General features: G+C 36.4%; 2 protein-coding genes across 2 annotated transcripts; both read left to right on the forward strand.

Moving 5' to 3' along the window:
- The first annotated feature begins 567 nt into the window (after window positions 1-567).
- LOC105803600 (uncharacterized) lies at window positions 568-9,413 on the forward strand. Its single transcript, XM_052623666.1, is given in 10 exon segments — window positions 568-635; window positions 872-1,125; window positions 1,128-1,375; window positions 1,461-1,816; window positions 2,745-2,781; window positions 7,885-8,140; window positions 8,143-8,304; window positions 8,394-8,781; window positions 8,997-9,290; window positions 9,410-9,413. Coding segments are annotated over 10 exon segments (2,067 nt in total).
- On the forward strand, window positions 9,297-13,556 carry LOC128034820 (uncharacterized). Its single transcript, XM_052623667.1, has 4 exons — window positions 9,297-9,725; window positions 11,381-11,422; window positions 11,935-12,038; window positions 13,491-13,556. The coding sequence occupies exons 1-4, from the start codon at window positions 9,425-9,427 to the stop codon at window positions 13,554-13,556; spliced, it is 513 nt and encodes a 170-aa protein (XP_052479627.1). The 5' UTR covers window positions 9,297-9,424.
- Window positions 13,557-18,168: the final 4,612 nt, after the last annotated feature.

Here is an 18,168-nt window from a genome sequence, read left to right on the forward strand (position 1 = left end):
AAACCTTAAATCCTAAACAATTATATTAAATTTATAGATATAATTTTTTACTTTTTTGTATATCGATACCTATATCGACACGAAAAAAGTCAAAAAAAATTTTTACTGTACTGGGTGGCCGACACTCAAAAATTTTTTTTTACTTTTTTTCTTATACTAATACGATATCGACATCAAAAAAATCAAAAAATTTATCAGATCTTGGGTGCGGCCATTGATGTGCCAAAGACCCAAAATTTTTTACTTTTTTCAGATATTGATACTTGATACTAACACGAAAAAAAGTTAAAAAATTTATGTCTTTGGTGCCAACCATTAACAGCAAAGACCCAAAAAATTGTTTTACTTTTTTTCAGATATCGACATCGACATGAAAAAAGTCAAAAAAAATTTATCAGATCTGGGTGCGGCCATTGATGTGTCAAGACCTAAACAAAGCTTTTTTTCCCTTCTTTTTTGTATATCAGTATTATAAAATTTTTAAAAAAATACACGGGTTTCGGCCATTGATAGGCCAAAACCCCAAAAAATTATTTTTTTAAGGTCTGACACAATTATTAGGCAATCATGGGTCCAAAATACGAGTGGGTTCTGGGCATTGACAGGCCACAACCCAAATTTACTGTTCATTTCAGGTTATTTTGGTTATTGTTTTTAAACCTGGGTTATTTTTGTAAATATAATATTTTTTTGGGCTATTTAGGTAAAATAGCCTCTAATTCAGCCAGAAAATCTAATTCATGAAATTACAAAATTTATACATTAAATGGATATATACCCTCTAGTACTTGCTCAATCCAAAACTAAAAACCCACACCAAGTATCAATGGATACGAAAAAGTTGTAGGCTCTTTGACGCTAAGTAGTCTAGCAATATTCTTGCAGCAGAAGTGTGCGGAAGACAAGCAGGAGGTGCTCTATGTCCAAATGGACTGTGTTGCAGTCAATTTGGGATGTGTGGCAGCACGTCTGACTACTGCAGAACTAGCTGCCAGAGCCAGTGTAGTGGCAATGATATTGGCAGCATTATCACTCAACACCTCATTAATAATATGCTTAAATATCTAAATTATTCACGTTGTCCTGGAAATGGTTTCTACACTTATAGTGCTTTCATTATCGCTGCTTGATCTTTAACGGATTTGGCACAACCGGAGATCTTACAACCAGAAAGAGGGAACTCGCAGCTTTCTTAGCTCAAACCTCTCATGAAACAACAGGAGGATGGCCAAGTGCACCAGATGGCCCATATGCATAGGGATATTGCTTTATAAGGCAACAAAACAACCACCAAGCATATTGTCTTCCTGGTGTCTAGCCGTGTCCTCGTGGAAGATTGTATTATGGACGAGGACCCTTCCAATTAGCTTAGTAAGTTTCTCAGTCGCTTGACTAATGAAGTACTAGTTCATGATGTTGTTAACTGACTCAACACAACTTTCACAATTTAATTTCCTCAGCAACTTCATCATGGGCCAGCTAGAAGAGACATTGGAGTAGACCTAATAAATAATTCAGACCTCGTAGCCACCAACCCGACTATATCTTTCAAGACGGCCATTTGGTTTTGGATGACCCCGTAAGGAAACAAACCATCAAGCCATAACGTAATTGTTGGGCAATGGACACCGTCTGCTGCAGAAAGGGATGCAGGTTGGCTCCCTGGCTATGGAGTCATCAGTAACATAATCAATGGTGAGCTAGAGTGCGGTCATGGTCCTGATGACAGAGTGGCGGACAGGATTGGTTTCTATCGAAGGTACTGTGACATATTAGGTGTAAGCTACAGGAGCAACTTGGATTGCTATAACCAAAGGCTTCATACAAGCGGACGATCCCAACATAGATAATAAATGCATGTCAATTTCAACATAAAGTCTTATACGAACCGACGATCTCAAGGTAGTGGTGATTGTTGATGTCACCACGATAGGTGACATTAGCAATCAACCCTTTCTTATATCTCTTCTCTGAAAATTTTTGAAAAAGAAATTGGATTCTATTTCTTTCTACCTCTTCTTCTGTTTTGCTTAATCTTGCATTTCTTGTTTCACCACCCAGTCCTAGTCAATTGTACGAGAAGTGTCGTGATGCAGTGTTCAAATGTGGGAATATCTCCATTGGATATCCTTTCTCCGGAGGTGATCGAGAACCAGAATGTGAACATCCTAATTTGGAGCTTCGCTGTGACGATTTTACTAATACTACTAAGATTGAAATTGTTGGTATTAAGTATAAGGTATTGGACATTCATCATGAAAGTCAGATTCTAAGAATTGCGAGGGAGGACTTCATCAACAATGGCTCTTGTCGTCCTCAAATTCCAATTCAAGATTCGATCCTAAATTCTGAGTCATTTGTTCCCAGTTCTCAGAATACCAATCTTACTCTGTTATATGATTGCCAATCTTCATCGAGTCTTGGAAAAATGCAGAGAAATTTGGAGTGGGGTTTTCCTTCTTTTTCCTTTTATCTTTTTTATGTGACAGAAAAAAGGCAGAAGCTTTATGTTCTTAAATATATGGAGTCAAGCTATTGATGATTACTGAGGCCTGCTCAAAGACATGACTGTTTTCTTAGTCAACTGAAAAAGAAAACTAAAAAAAGGGGGAGATGAACAGTTTTTTAATTAAGTTTTAGGGTTTAAAATTTTTAATTAATTAAATTTATTTAATTAAAAATCTATCATCATTCTATTAGGAAATTCAAGTTGACACTTAAAATCTAGTTGGGCTGCCACGTAGGATTACCGTTAGGGATATAACAGAACTTAACGGAAGAGTGATCACTTCGTAACAAAATAATAACATAAGTGACCAAAACGTAAGATTTCAAACATAAGTGACTAAAATGTAACTTGAGGCAAACAAAAGTGACTTTTTTTGTAGTTTACCCAAATTTTGTAATCTTTAAAAGAATTAAAAGAATATTTTTTTATTTTGTAATTTTTTCAACAGAATATCTTAGATATTAGATGAAAAAAATATTAATACTTTTCTAATAACAGTGACAAAATTAATAAAAAAAATTAAAGGAGTAATTTCGCCGCAATCAGCGGGCAAAACACCATTAAAAGCCCTTTTTTTAAATTTACCGAAATGGGCCATTTATTTTATTATTTACCGGAATGGCCCTTTTCCCCGAAATTGTGTCCCTAAGGGCGCACTTTGCTTAAGTAGACGGCAATCGCTCCCTCAAGGGCGCGTTTTGTTGCCACATAAGCGCTCCCTTGGGGACTCGTTTTGCCCATTTCTCCACGTTAGGTTTTAGGTTTTTAGGGTTAGGGTTAGAGTTACGGTTAGGGTTAGGGTTTAGGGTTTTTAAAATTTTTAAGGTTTTGGAGAAAATTAAACAAATAAAGGATTATGGTTTAGGATTTCTTAATTAAATTAATTATATTTTTTTAAAAATTGGATTAGGTTTCGTGTTTATGGGTTTTTAAGAAAAAATTAATTAAATTTGGGTTTAGGGTTACGTGAGTAATTAAATTAAAAATTTATTAAGGAAATCGCTCCCACGTGGACGCGCTTTTGCTACAGTAGGTCCTGAAAAAATAATTCCGAGTTGACGTTTCTGAGCAAATAGTATAAAAACCACTTCAAGTAGGATGCTTTATTAGAAGAATTTCTGAAATCGCTCCCACGTGGACGCGCTTTTGCTACAATAGGTCCTGAAAAAATAATTTCGAGTTGACGTTTCTGAGCAAATAGTGTGTAAAATGCTTTAAGCAGGATGCTTTATGAGAAGAAATACTAAAATCGCTCCCACGTGGACACGTTTTTGCTACAGTATCATGTTTGGGCTGAGGTTATAAATGAGGCAAAAAAATATTCTCAGATTGCATAAGTTACAGCAAAAACAATTTATAGAGGCTAAGAAGGTTAGAAATTAAAGATGAGTGAACGTCTTAGTGATGTTATTTACTATGATGGTGAGATTTGCCACACCGAGAACGGTGTTATTTTTTTATCGGAGAATACAATGCGACCGGTTTTTAACCAGAACATAGATTTGACAGAACTTCGTAAAAGATTAGGCGTAAAATTTTTGGAACAACGCCAATGAAAGTTCTGTTTATTATGTATCGATTTTGTTCTTCTGTTGATCCTGTGACATATGACTCGTTCGACATAAAAGGTGCTCGTAGCTTGGAGGCAATGGTGTAGACTCATCTTGCTAGTGGAGCACCTTATATTGAGTTATATGTACAATTTACATCGCCAAATGATGTACTTGCGACTGGTGTTCGAGAAGTATACACGACCCCTGACCGACACTCGGTTAGCGGGTTACAAAACACGGAACAGCCCGTGTTTAGTAGCGGTGTGGAATGCACATCCCCTGCAAGACACTCTATTGGTGGATGGGACATGTACGTCGATGGCTCGATGTTTGATGCTAGAAATATGTACTGGGAAACAGCATCAAGTTCTAGTGGTTGGCAATCTACATCCAATTGGAGACATTATGAAATGCCCAAAAGAAGGGATGATGTACTCCCTACGACGTCCACCAGTGAGGGGATATCTGAGAAATAGCCAGTCAATAGAAGTTGTGTGGATGGTGTAGGAATCCAGGCCATACAAGTCGATCATGCCCAAATCGCAATAGTTGAACGTCATTGTAAACAACTTTGTATTATTTATATTTTTTTGAAATAAAAAATTGGCACAAATATTCAAAATATTTACTTATTTTATTTTAAATTTATTTCATTAAAAATATTAAAGTAAATTACAATCACTTTATTCAAAATTATTTTATATTTTATTAAATGAAATAATATCAAAATATTCAAAATAAACTATTTTATATTTTATTACATTAATAGAAACTATTTTGTACAAAAATATTAAAATAAAATTCAATCTCCGTGCCCGTTGAATTCAGTGCCACATGGCGGTCGTCGACGGTTACGCGCTAGATTTCTTTTTTGTCTAACTTCCAGCGGGGGTTGTTGTTGCTCCGACGTGGATTCTGGTTCATCCGGTAGGGGATCTGGTTGTCGGTGTTAGGACAATGATCCACTTTGATAGAATAGTGAATGTAGAGGTGTTTGCATCACCAACGACTAAGGTGTTTGAAATCCATACAGTAATAAGGTTTGGTAAAAAGAAGAGCTCCCCGACGGCCCCTCTTACGATCCCTCATGCGACGATGGCCTAAACATCGGCTGTCCACTCGGTGTAATCAAAAATGGAAATAAACCGGGCCATTGACTCTAACCTGCCATGGGACTAGAAAAAGGAAATATATAAGGGTTAGGACATATATAAGGGCTAGGATACACACCTGGCATCATCTGAAAAGGTTATGCCATGGGTATCGTCGGTTGAACTGCTGGGTCGAGTGACTGTGTCAGTGCTATTGCTGGGCCTGATGAAGTTATGGGTGCTGATGATGGGCCAGGTGAATTTTTGGGCCTCGTTGATGGGCCTGCGTCGTCGTCACTTCTTCTTGAATTTAAAGGGTCACGTCGTTCCCTTTGGACACGCAATTGCTGCTGCCTTTCCTCTGGTGACTATAAATACGGCTTCCCATAGATCCAAAATCATAGCATATATTCTGGCACGCACGCTAAATCTAGAACGATGATCGGTTACCGAGTAGGTATATAGTCATATCGATCTTCTCACATTTGGATGTAGTATGACCAGAATCTCGATCAATCCATATGTAATTGCCGTAGGTCGATTTTGTGATGATCATCCAACACCTCAGGTGCCACGGGAATAGATTGTTAGAATCCAAATTGCCGCAATACTCTGTCCAACTGGTGCATCTTTACAGTCACAAAGTTGACCAATGGGACTTTCGCATGCCAAGCGTTTGGATTTTGGAAGTACTCATCCGGAATTACTGCCCGAATTACCGGATCCTCGTATGGTGTCCATTGAAACTATATGACCATGATAGAAATATTAGTTATGTACTAAATACTAAATACCAATCAACTATCTCATTATGAAAATCTCTATTTTATTTAATACTTACTTGTGCTTCCAACTGTTGGTCCAATAGAAGCCGTATATCTTTAAAAGAAGTAGGTAATCGAGCACAATTTGTTGGATGGTTCCACCTAATTAAATAAATTTTTAGCATTCGATTATATTTTAAATCTACGTAATAATTATAAAATCTAATACAAAATTTACCTTGTTATAAGTGAGAATGTATACGGGTGGTCCACTTGATAACGTAAAAATAAAAAGCGAAACCGTGCCCATGACTGCAGTAGTGACAAGCAACCTTCGATTTTCACTTTATTCGGTCACGTCACCCCACACATCTCCCAATACAATGTTGCCAACACGGTAAACCCCCAGCTAAATTCACCAGCTGCTTGAAAATCAACGAGTTTCAGTAGCCATCTTAGATGCACGAGGTTTTTTAACAAGTCCGGCATCAGATAACCTCTAATTGTTTGAAAAATGTATGTCCGAGCATGTCAGATTCTTTCTATTTCGGTTGAATCATCATCTTTGGGAATGTGTCTCGTAACTAGCCCATCTCGATTCGACCTCCGTTAATATTCTCCAGAATAGCGCCCAACAGCTCATAGCATACCGCTCCCCAATCACCAGATTGAACAGGACCCAGTGACTGCGTACCCATCCACTGGCAACCCTAATTGTAATTTGACATCTTCCAAAGTGATAGTGCACTCTCCACATGGAAGATGGAATGTATGCGTCTCAGGTCTCCACCTCTCAATCAACGCACTGATGAGTTTCGGGTCCAACTTGCATCCCCGGCCTACCGTCGCCACGTGCCAAAAACCTGTCTCCCGCAGGTAATTCTCTACCAATGGTGATGGGGGACCATGCATATTGCGGATATAAAATTGGAATATCCGATCTACAGACTTTTATAACAAATAATTAAATAATAAAATAATAATTATTTAAAATTGCATAAATAAAAAAATCTTAAATAATATTTAAAAATTAAATTTAACACTTACCATATTCATTTGTTCTACAGATATATGCTTGTCATTAATACGAATCAATTCTCCGACTATTGCTAAATTGGTACAAATTTTTACGATTTAAAAAAATTCAAAAAATAAATTTTAAAACTATTTTAAAAATAATTAAAATTTTAAAGATCTTTTAAATAGAAATTTGAGAGGAATTTGAGAGGAAATTAAGAGGAATTTGAGAGGAATTTGAGAGGAAATTAAGAGGAATTTGAGAGGAATTTGAGAGAATATTAGAGAAAAATTGAGAGAAAGGATTTAGTTGTGAAAAAAATAAAGGTGGGGGGGTTTATAGTTTTTTTTACCGTTGGGGGGTCACCAACGGTCAAAAAAGTAGTCGTTGCTACTGTTCACGCGCGGGCAAAACGCTTTTCCAATGGAGCGCTTACGTGGCAACAAAACGTGCCCTTGAGGGAGCAAATTTCGTCCAAGTAAGCAAAGCGCGCCCTCAGGGACGCGATTTTTTGCCACGTCCCCTGACATCGCGCTGACGTGGATATGATTTCGAGGAAAAAGGGCCATTCCGGTAAAGAATAAAATACCGGGCTCATTTCGGTAAATTTAAAAAAAAGGCTTTTTATAGTATTTTGCCTGCAATCAGCATTACTTTTCTATGTTATTTAGTCAAATCTATTTTGAAAATCTAACAAAATTATTTTAATGGACTAAATGATGAAATAAAATAATCATATTTGTCCACAGATCAGATTGGATAGATTCGGGAGCTGGAACATTTTCTTCATTTTATTTTTTAATTCAGCCGGAAAGTATAATTCATGAAATTACAAAATTTATACATTAAATGGATATATACCCTCTAGCACTTGTTCAATCCAAAACTGAAAACCCACACCAAGTATCAATGGATACGAAAAAGTTGTAGGCTCTTTGACGCTAAGTAGTCTAGCAGTATTCTTGTAGCAGAAGTGTGCAGAACTGGCTGCCAGAGCCAGTGTAGTGGCAATGATATTGGCAGCATTATCACACAACACCTCTTTAGTAATATGCTTAAATATCTAAATGATTCACGTTGTCCTGGCAATGGTTTCTACACTTATAGTGCTTTTATTACTGCTTCTCGATCTTTTAACAGATTTGGCACAACCGGAGATCTTACGACCAGAAAGAGGGAACTCGCAGCTTTCTTAGCTCAAACCTCTATGAAACAAAAAGAGGATGGCCAAGTGCACCAGATGGCCTATATGCATGGGGATATTGCTTTATAAGGGAACAAAACAACCTCCAAGCATATTGTTTTCCTAGTGTCTGGCTGTGTCCTCGTGGAAGATTGTATTATGGATGAGGACCCTTCCAATTGGCTCAGTAAGTTTCGCAGTCGCTCGACTAATGAAGTACTAGTTCATGATGTTGTTGACTGACTCAACACAACTTTCACAATTTAATTTCCTCAACAACTTCAACTATGGGCCAGCTGGAAGAGACATTAGAGTAGACCTAATAAATAATCCAGACCTCGTAGCCACCAACCCGACTATATCCTTCAAGACGACCATTTAGTTTTGGATGATCCCGCAAGGAAACAAACCATCAAGCCATAATGTAATTGTCGGGCAATGGACACTGTCTGCTGCAGAAAGGGATGCAGGTTGGCTCCCTGGCTATGGAGTCATCAGTAACATAATCAATGGTGAGCTAAAGTGCGGTCATGGTTTTGATGACAGAGTGGCGGATAGGATTGGTTTCTATCGGAGGTACTGTGACATATTAGGTGTAAGCTACAGGAGCAACTTGGATTGTTATAACCAAAGGCCTCATACAAGCGGACGATCCCAACGTAGGTAATAAATGCATGTCAATTTCAACATAAAGTCTTATACGAACCGATGATCTCAAGGTAGTGGTGATTGTTGATGTCACCACAATAAGTGACATTAGCAATCAACCCTTTCTTATATCTCTTCTCTGAAAATTTTTGAAAAAGAAATTGGATTCTATTTCTTTCTGCCTCTTCTTCTGTTTTGCTTAATCTTGCGGTTCTTGTTTCACAACCCAGTCCTAGTCAACTGTACGAGAAGTGTCGTGATGTAGTGTTCAAATGTAGGAATATCTCCAATAGATATCCTTTCTCCGGAGGTGATCGAGAACCAGAATGCGGACATCCTAATTTAGAGCTTCGCTGTGACGATTTTACTAATACTACTAAGATTGAAATTGTTGGTATTAAGTATAAGGTGTTGGACATTCATCATGAAAGTCGAATTCTAATAATTGCGAGGGAGGACTTCATCAATAATGGCTCTTATCGTCCTCAAATACCAATTCAAGATTCGATCCTAAATTCTGAGCTGTTTGTTCCCGGTCCTCGGAATACCAATCTGACTCTGTTATATGATTGCCAATCTTCATCGAGTCTTAGAATCTTTCCTTGCAATTCTTCAAATAACAACAATGTTTCCATAACTACAGATAATATCCGTGGAGATGGATGTTCAGCTAATGCTAGAGTTCCTGTTCTTCAATCTTGTTGGGGAAGATTTCGAAATAAAACCTTGGATTTGGAAGAAGCACTGGAAACAAGATTCGAGGTGCAATGGGAAGAGGATATGGAAGCCTGCTGGAAGTGCAATGCTTCCGGTGGAGGCTGTGGTTTTAACGATTCAAACTATCAAACAGTCTGCTACTGCCCGTCAAGATTTGAGAGTTCATCAGATCCTAACGAATGCCATCAATCCCATCTCCCACCATCTTCAGCATATACCAAAAAACAACAATAATACCAAAGGTATGTATATACTTTCCATTTATGCAATTAAACAATTTTGTTTATCTAATATGAAATATTACATAATTTTTATATTATGTTAATTTTTACAAAATTAAATGAATTACTTATTATAAAATCTTATAAAAACTAATTATTATATATAATAGTTGAAATGTTATAAAATCTCAAAAATAAAAAAAGTTTTAATTAAAAAGAATATATAATAAATAATTAAACATATAGTTTGAAACTAAATAATAATAGCACATACAATGCGCATTTAAATTATAATGAAAAAATTATATTAAATAATAGGCAAAACAAAATTTAAACATGTAAATATATCAAATTAACAATATTAAATTTAATATAACTATTTATTATATTGGTGTTATTAATGTTGAGTTAATGCCAAGTGACATGAACTTAATAAGAGATTTAAATAGTAGTATATATATATTAAAAATAATTATAAAATTAAAAATATAGATATTTTAGTAAACTTTTTTGGACGGGATAAAACTTGCTCTCAAACCTGCCCTTATTAGGTGAGGGTGAAACTTGATGGATTCGAGTTATTTTACCATGTAAAATTATTGACTAATCAATTATTCAATCAATGTATACTAATATAAAAAATTAATTGAGTTAATTAATAATTTTACAATAATAAAAATAATGGTTGAAAGCATTGAATTAATTGTTTTTTCAATAGGTTTTTTTAGAAGAGTGGAACCAATAAGAGTTTATTAATAATATCATTATTTGGTATATTTATGGTGATTTTTTTAACTATACAAACGAAATTAAGAAATTGTCTTATGTCCTTAATTAGTATTTAAAAAATTAAAAACTAGATGAGCTGTACATGGTGGGTTTTTTATCCTACTTGTATAAAAAATTTCTTCACCAACGGGTACACAAGGGATGAAGACGAGAGGGAATAAGAAGGAGATCAAGTGGTGCAATGGAGATCGATTCACCTATAAAGGTCAAGAGCTGGAACAAGAACAATGGGACAAGTTGAACAAATAGATGAATATAGAGAATAACCTTAGGATGCTAAAAGGTCAATCTTTTATTCGTCGTTTCAGAGGGTATTTATAGGAAATGTCCCCTTGTTCGAAGGTATGATGTGTCAGAATATAGATTTGATCCCATTAAATGCATAATAGACAATCATAGACATGTATCATGAGACTCTATCAACATAAGATAGTTAAGCCTAAATAGACTTCTTATTAGAATAGTATTCACATTTAAATTTGTGTAGATGACTCTTTAAGGTAGAATGGGTGATCACATTCAGAAATAATGGATGAGAGGTTTGTTGAAATGTTATCTTAAAGAAAGCCAACGCAGAGTCAACGATGCCTTCAGTGCTGACATGTGTCTGTTCGACGGAGGGATATGACACTATTATTAAAAGCTCCTTCCTATTTCAACTATGTCCACCAATTGCAGTACCAGATGATTTGGTTTTATTATAATTTGACAAATTCAACATGGCATTTATTTATTTTCTGTTTGTAATATTCTTTCTTTCTTAAAGAAAAAGGTAGTAATATTAATTTGGTGTGACTGTTTTAACCCAAAAAAAAAATAAAATTGTTGAAATTATTTGAATGATTGAAATTGTAAGTAACTAATGTGTGGAATATTGTATTGAATAGGTGGGTCCAAATCCAAGTTGAAGCTGGCTCCAATTTTAACGGGTATGAAACATTTTTGTGGTTTGAATTAATTATATACCTTCTACTATAATGTCTTATTGGGTAATAATATGTGGTTTTATTGCTACTATAGTTAATTTTTAAAGTTGGAATCAAAATCAACATGTCTAATCCAAAGCAATATTTTCATGTACTCACTTTTAATTAAGATATACTCCAATTAAACTTTTAGGATTCAAGTCGGTTTTAATTAATATAACTTAATTGGTTTTAAACAAATATAATCAGGGCAAATCCAGCAACTCATTATTGAGTGCCAAAATAAAAGTTTAAAAGAGACTTAAATTAAATATCTCACAAATAAAACGGGTTAAAATAAATATTTTACCTTTTAGCTAAGGCGGGAATGCCAAAATGCTTTTCTTTTAAATTAACAATGATACTTTACGTGTTACAGCAAACACAAGTTTAAGGGTTTCCTTCAAGATTTTTCTTTAATTTTATTCATTACGTTCTTGTACTTAATTAAATATTACATATGTGTTAATAAACAGGATTAACAGTTGCTGGAATTGTATTGGTTTTTTCCGTTTGCTTCATTGTCCTAAGGTTCAAAGGAAAATCATTATCGAAGATAAACGACGATGCTAGGATTGAGGCATTCATCACAAAGTTTGGTCTTTTTGCTCCAAAGCGATACTTGCAGCAACCAAAAATTTAGCACGGGCGCTAGTTAAGGCGATTATTGAAAATTTATAAACAAACAGAGTCTTGATTTTACTTTTTTTTATTTAAAAAGAGAGTCACCGTCGATCTTTTTTCTAGGTGTGATCGGACACCTATTAAATTCTCTTTTTAAAAGATAAATTTTTTAAAATTTTCTTTAAAAGAGTCGATTTTAGGTCCGCGTTAAAAAATCCAAAGAAAATTAGGGTTCGGGAGTCAGTTACGCGCGAGGAAGGTATTAGCACCCTCGCGACGCCCAAAATTGATATCTCGTTAAGCGCGCACTGTCTTAATTTTCAAAAATACGAATTCAATTTAATATTTAATCATGATCCGATTGAAACACGAGAATTTTAATAAATTACATATTATTATATATTCATTTAAATATAATTTGATAATTTACGAAAAATAGACATTTTGTTTTAAAACACGAGAATTTTTTGAATTTTTTTTATTTTAAAAAGACCGTATCGTATTTAACACGAACCGATGATATTCACCCAACATAGCAATGAAATCAACGACTTGGTGTCAAATCGATTCGTTGCCTTATTTATTTAAATTATTTAAATTAAAAATAAAATAAAATTAAAAATATAAATACAAAAAAATGCGTAAAAAAATCCCAATAATATTCAAAACGAAACATCATCAAAATACATGAATTAAATTAAAAGTGGGTAAAAATTAAATTACCGAAAAGCCCGAAAATACAAGCTTGATCGAAAGGGCTACACGACTTGAGCTTCACTTTTTCCTTTTTTTTCTCTTTCTTCTTTTTTCTGCTGGGTTGGGCGCTTGTTGGGCTGCTGCTTGCTGCTGGGCTAGCCTGGTCCTGCTGCAGCGGGCCGCTGGCTGTTGATGTGGCTTGCTGGGAGGTGCTAGGCTGTTGGGTTGCTGGCCTGCTAGGCTGTTGGGCTACTACTTTTGGGCCTGCTGTTTTTTTTCTTTTTCTTTTTTTTTTGCTGGGCCTGACTGGGTTGGCCTGTTGCTGGGTGTTGATGGGTGGTCGGGTCAGGTTGCCGGTCGGTTAACGGGTCAGGTTGGGATGACCCGACTGTTAAAATTTTTTATTCTTTTTCCTTTTCTTTTCTTCCTTTTTCCTTTTTCCTTTTTTCTTTCCTTTCTTTTTCTTCTTCTTCTTCTTCTTCTTTTTCTTCTTCTTCAAAAGCCTAGCCCTTTCGTCACGCCGCTGCTTGCGCCGTTTCCTCCATCGCCGTCTCCTTCGTCGCTCGTCCCCTTTCTTCTTTTCCTTCCTTTTTTTTACTGCCAAAACTCTTTTTTTTGAAACTTTTCTCTTCTTCTTTTTTTTATTCGTGGGGGTTTCTGATTTTGGGGGAAAAACCCCCTTTTATTGTTGATTTCTTGCTTCTTTTTGCAGGTAGCAGGTGGGGAGGGCAGAGGGAGGCCATACCTTAGGCCGGCTGCCGAAAATCGCGGAGGGTAGGTGCGCAAATCGCACTGGTGGCTGCCAGAAGGACCAAATTGAAAATACAACAAAAATTTTAGGGCCAAAGTGTAATTTCCAAAAAGTTCAAGGGTTAAAATGAAATTTTAAGAAAGTTTAAAGGTTAAAATGTACTTTTGAAAAGTTAAGGGGTCCAAATATAATTTTAGGCAAGTTCAGAGGTTAAAATGTAATTTTGAAAAATAAAAAATTTGACCCGAACAAAATTCAGTGATTACAATGTTGAAGCGTCCCGAACTAGTCAAATATATTTTCCGTCATTGATTTATAAGCATCTTGACCAGTCTACAAACTTGAATATTAATGAAGAAATAACAGAAGAGGAAGCAGAAATAATAGGGAAATTGATTGCAGTGAGCCTTTGGTGCATTCAAACCAAACCATTGGATCGACCGTCAATGTGTAGAGTATTAGACATGTTGCAAGGAAGCCTTCAATCATTGGAACTCTCGCCACGACCTACTTAAACATTTTTGTGGAAATTATTGTGTTTATTATTATTTTTAATTTATTAAACATATAGTGTTAGTGAATTTAAGAGAGTTATAAATATGGGAAAATGCAAATAAAGGCTATTAGTATACCTTAAGATACTGTTAGTTGGTTAGGTTGTTGTCAATTTAGTTGCGTGTTTGTTAGTGAGCAGTTAGTCATTGAGGTTTTATATATTGGCTTCTTTGGAAGTTCAGAAAATAGATTGGAAAATATAGAAACATTCCTTTAAATTTGTTCTTTGTTTTTGTTTCTTTACCTTATTCTTTTATGGTATCATTCGCTGGTTGCTCCTATGGCCATGGCTTCCGCTGAATCTGGAGATCCGATTCCTACTGTGTTTACTGGTGATCGAGTCACCAACACATTTCCTCGACATGAGATCATTAAACTTGACGATGGTACTTATTTGCAGTGGCACAAACAAGTCAAGTTAATTGCTGATGGATATGGTCTTATTGGTTTTTTAGGTGGTACGTTGCCTTTGTCGTCGCAGTTTGTTCAGTTGTCTGATGGTTCTCGTGCTCCAAATCCTGCCGCTTTGGTGTTCACGCAGCAAGATCGCCTTCTTACTTCTTGGCTTTTGTCCACGATAAGCTCATTGCATCAATCCTCTTTTACTGATGCTTCCAAAACGTGTGATGTATGGGATACAGCAACTCGTTTGTTTGTTGCCGATACTGGAGTGAAGCAGTCCCGGATTCATCATGAGTTACATTCCTTAAAGAAGGGAAATCTTTCTGTTAAGGTGTATGTTACTCGTATTAAAGAGCTATGTGCTATTTTGGAAACTTATGGTTCTCGTATCACGGAAGAGGAGAAGATCGAAATGTTGTTTGCAGGTTTGCCGTCAGAGTTTGAAGCCGTTATTTTTTCAGCCCGGCTGTCAACTGGCGTCCTCTTCTTTCAGCACTTAGTTAATGCACTTGTGGATTGTGAGGCTCATCAGGCGCGACTTTTTCAGGATGTTGTTTTGGTTGCGAATGTTGTTGAAAATTCATCATTCGATGAGGGGGATGTTCGCTGTGGTGGTCGTGGGTTCAATCGTGGCCGTGGTTAGAGTTTTTGATCTCGCGTTCAATGCTAAATCTGTAGTCGGTTTGGTCATGTTATGCAAAGATGTTATTATCGTTACCATCGTGAATCGAATGACTAGTCGTGGTATCTACGTGTTCTTTTTAAGGGTTTCTATCATCGATGCTTGGCGGTTATGGCGAAGGGCAGGCTCTTCGTCAACAGAAAAGTTCGAGGGTGAGTTTTGGTCAATATTACTATGCCGGTCAAAGTAATAGTCTAAATTTTGACCAAAATTTTTGTGGTTATGCTCCACGTAGGCCGGTTGTGTTTGATGGTCAACATGGGGATCGAAATTTCGGTCGTTCTTAGGCTGGTGAATTTAGGCCTAGGTTTAATGATGCTGGACCATTTGATGTTGGGTATAGGCAAAATGAATTTCCTGGGCCAAGTGTTGATGTTGGATATAGGCAAAATGGGTTTTCTGAGCCGACTATTAGTTTTGCTAATGTTGAATCCAGTTTGTATAGACCGGTTGGGTATGGCCCGAGTATACGTCCTACTGGCCCAGTTGGTGGTGGTCCAATTTTGAGGTCAACTAAACCACGTGCTCGAGTTTATGATGGGTTCAATCCGTGTATTGGTCTTCCTCGGTTAGGTGATTTGCATGCCTCTAATTTTTCTGACTCTTCTATTCATACTATTTAACCTGGGTCCAATGCTGGTAAGGATGGTTCATATGTTCCTGGTCATATTGGTACCACTTCTTGGTATCTTGATTCTGGTACGAGTAATCATGTCTGTCGCGATGTTTCTGCCCTACATGATGTCACGTCGTATTTAGGTATGTCATCTCTTTTAATGGGTGATGGTTCTCCTGCACATATTTCCTCAATCGGTAATGCTATTATCCCAACACAGTCTAAGTCGTTACGCCTATCTAATGTTCTATGTATGCCAAGTATAAGGAAAAATCTTTTATCAGTTTCACAATTTACTTACGATAATGATGTTTTCTTTGAGTTTCACTCTACACATTATGTTTTAAAGGATGCCGTGACCCGAGAGATGTTGCTGACGGGTCGCATTCGTGATGGACTATATCAATTTTCTGTACCAGATGTGTCGTCTTCATCTAATGGTGTTTTGTTTGCTGCTCATTCTCAAATCCAACCTAAAGTTCCAGATTGTCCAGTTTTTGCTTTATGGCATAATCTGCTAAGCTACTCGTCTGCTTCTGTGGTTAAGACTGTTCTTAATAAATGTAATATTGTTTCAAATAAATATAGTTTTGATGGTTTTTGTACTGCGTGTCAGCAAGGCAGGTCACATAAGTTACCTTTTTCAGTTTCAACCACTAACTGTCTTCCGTTTGAATTGATTATTTCTGATATTTGGGGACCTGGGTCTGTTGCATATGATGATAAGCGGTATTACGTTTCGTTTATTGACATGGGTTCTAGATTCACCTGGATTTATCTTTTACGACAGAAATTTTAAGTTGTAGAATGTTTTCTTCAGTTTCATCAGTTCGTCAAGACTCAATTTGGTAGATTTATTAGGCAATTTCAGAGCAATTTCAGTGGTGAATATCAGAGTCTTATGTCTATTTTACAGTCTCAAGGTATTGTTCATCGGTTAACTTGTCCGTATACTTCTGAACAAAATGGTGTCACCGAATGTAAACATAGACACATTGTTGAAATAGGTATTACGTTGTTAGCTCAAGCACATATGCCTATGGACTACTAAGGATATGCATTTAGCTGTGCCGTACATCTTATAAATCGACTTCTTACTATTTTTCTTCAAGAGTGTTCTCCGTTTCAAGCTTTTTATAGAAGTGATCCTACTTATGATTATCTTCGGGTGTTTTGTTGTTGTTGTTTCCCTTATCTACGTCTGTTTGTTAGTCGTAAATTAGAATTTTGTTCTCAGCCGTCTACGTTTTTGGGTTCCAGTTCTCGTCACAAAGGTTATCAGTGTCTTTTACCAGAAGGTAAGGTGATTGTTTCTCGGTATGTGGTGTTTGATGAGCTGCGGTTTTTATTTTCTGAAGCTAGCTATGGAAAGTCTGAATCTTCTTCTCTTTAGACTAGTTCAACGGTTGTTCCTCTTGTATGGCCTAATATGTCGTCTCATCCGTTTCAAGATGTTGAGTTGATGTCTCCATCCACTACTTCTCAAGCAGGTGTGGCTAATGATGATTTGGTTCAGTCACCAGATGTTTCAAGTAGTAATGTTCAGTCTGACTCTGCAATATCTGAAGGTGTTTCATCTTCTTCTACTAGTTCAACTAGTGCAAATCCTGTACGTAATACTCATTTAATGATTACTCGGGCTAAGGTTGGTGTTTTTAAGCCTAAAGCCTTAACTGCTGAAATTCTAGAACCTTCTACGATTGAGGAAGCTATGACTACTACTAAATGGAAAGCCGCAGTACAAGATGAGTATGATGCTCTTATTCGTAATTCTACGTGAGAGCTGGTTTCAGCTTCATCTGATCGTAAAATAATTGGATGTAAGTGGTTGTTCAAAACTAAAAGGAATTATAATAGTACTATTGCCCGTTGGAAGGCTCGGTTAGTTACGAAAGGTTGTTTTAAGGTTCTGGAATGTGATTTTAAGGAAACGTTTAGTCCTGTGGTTAAACCAGCTACTATCAGAATTGTTTTGTCTATTGCTGTTTCCAGGGGCTGGTTGCTTCGGCAAGTGGATGTTAATAATGCTTTTCTAAATAGTGATCTTGATTCTGAAGTTTTTATGCAACAACCTCCGGGTTATGTTCATTATGACACCAATGGTAAATCTTTGGTTTGTCATCTAAAGAAAGCGTTGTATGGACTTCGTCAGGCTCCCCGTGCCTGGTTTGAGAAGCTAAAGACATTTCTTGTCTCTCTGGGATTTGTTGTCTCGAAGTCTGATGCCTCGATTTTTTATCTAAAGAAGAAAATGAGCTTGATTGTCATGTGGATTATTTGTGCTTAACCTCGAATTGAAAATTTTCAATAATAGTAAGTGTAAGTTTGATTATACTGCCAAGTTTTCTGGTACAAATCAAGAGGGGTTAATACCTTGAAAAGTT

This window comes from Gossypium raimondii, chromosome 11, assembly GCF_025698545.1.
Source record: "Gossypium raimondii isolate GPD5lz chromosome 11, ASM2569854v1, whole genome shotgun sequence".
Taxonomy (NCBI): domain Eukaryota; kingdom Viridiplantae; phylum Streptophyta; class Magnoliopsida; order Malvales; family Malvaceae; genus Gossypium; species Gossypium raimondii.

Coding starts and splice junctions, on each gene's coding strand:
- LOC128034820 (XM_052623667.1), top strand. CDS start 9,425: ATGGATGTTCAGCTAATGCTAGAGTTCCTGTTCTTCAATCTTGTTGGG. Junction 11,423..11,934: donor GCTGGCTCCAATTTTAACGG/GTATGAAACATT, acceptor GTTAATAAACAG/GATTAACAGTTGCTGGAATT. Junction 12,039..13,490: donor ACGACGATGCTAGGATTGAG/GCATTCATCACA, acceptor TTCTTTTTGCAG/GTAGCAGGTGGGGAGGGCAG.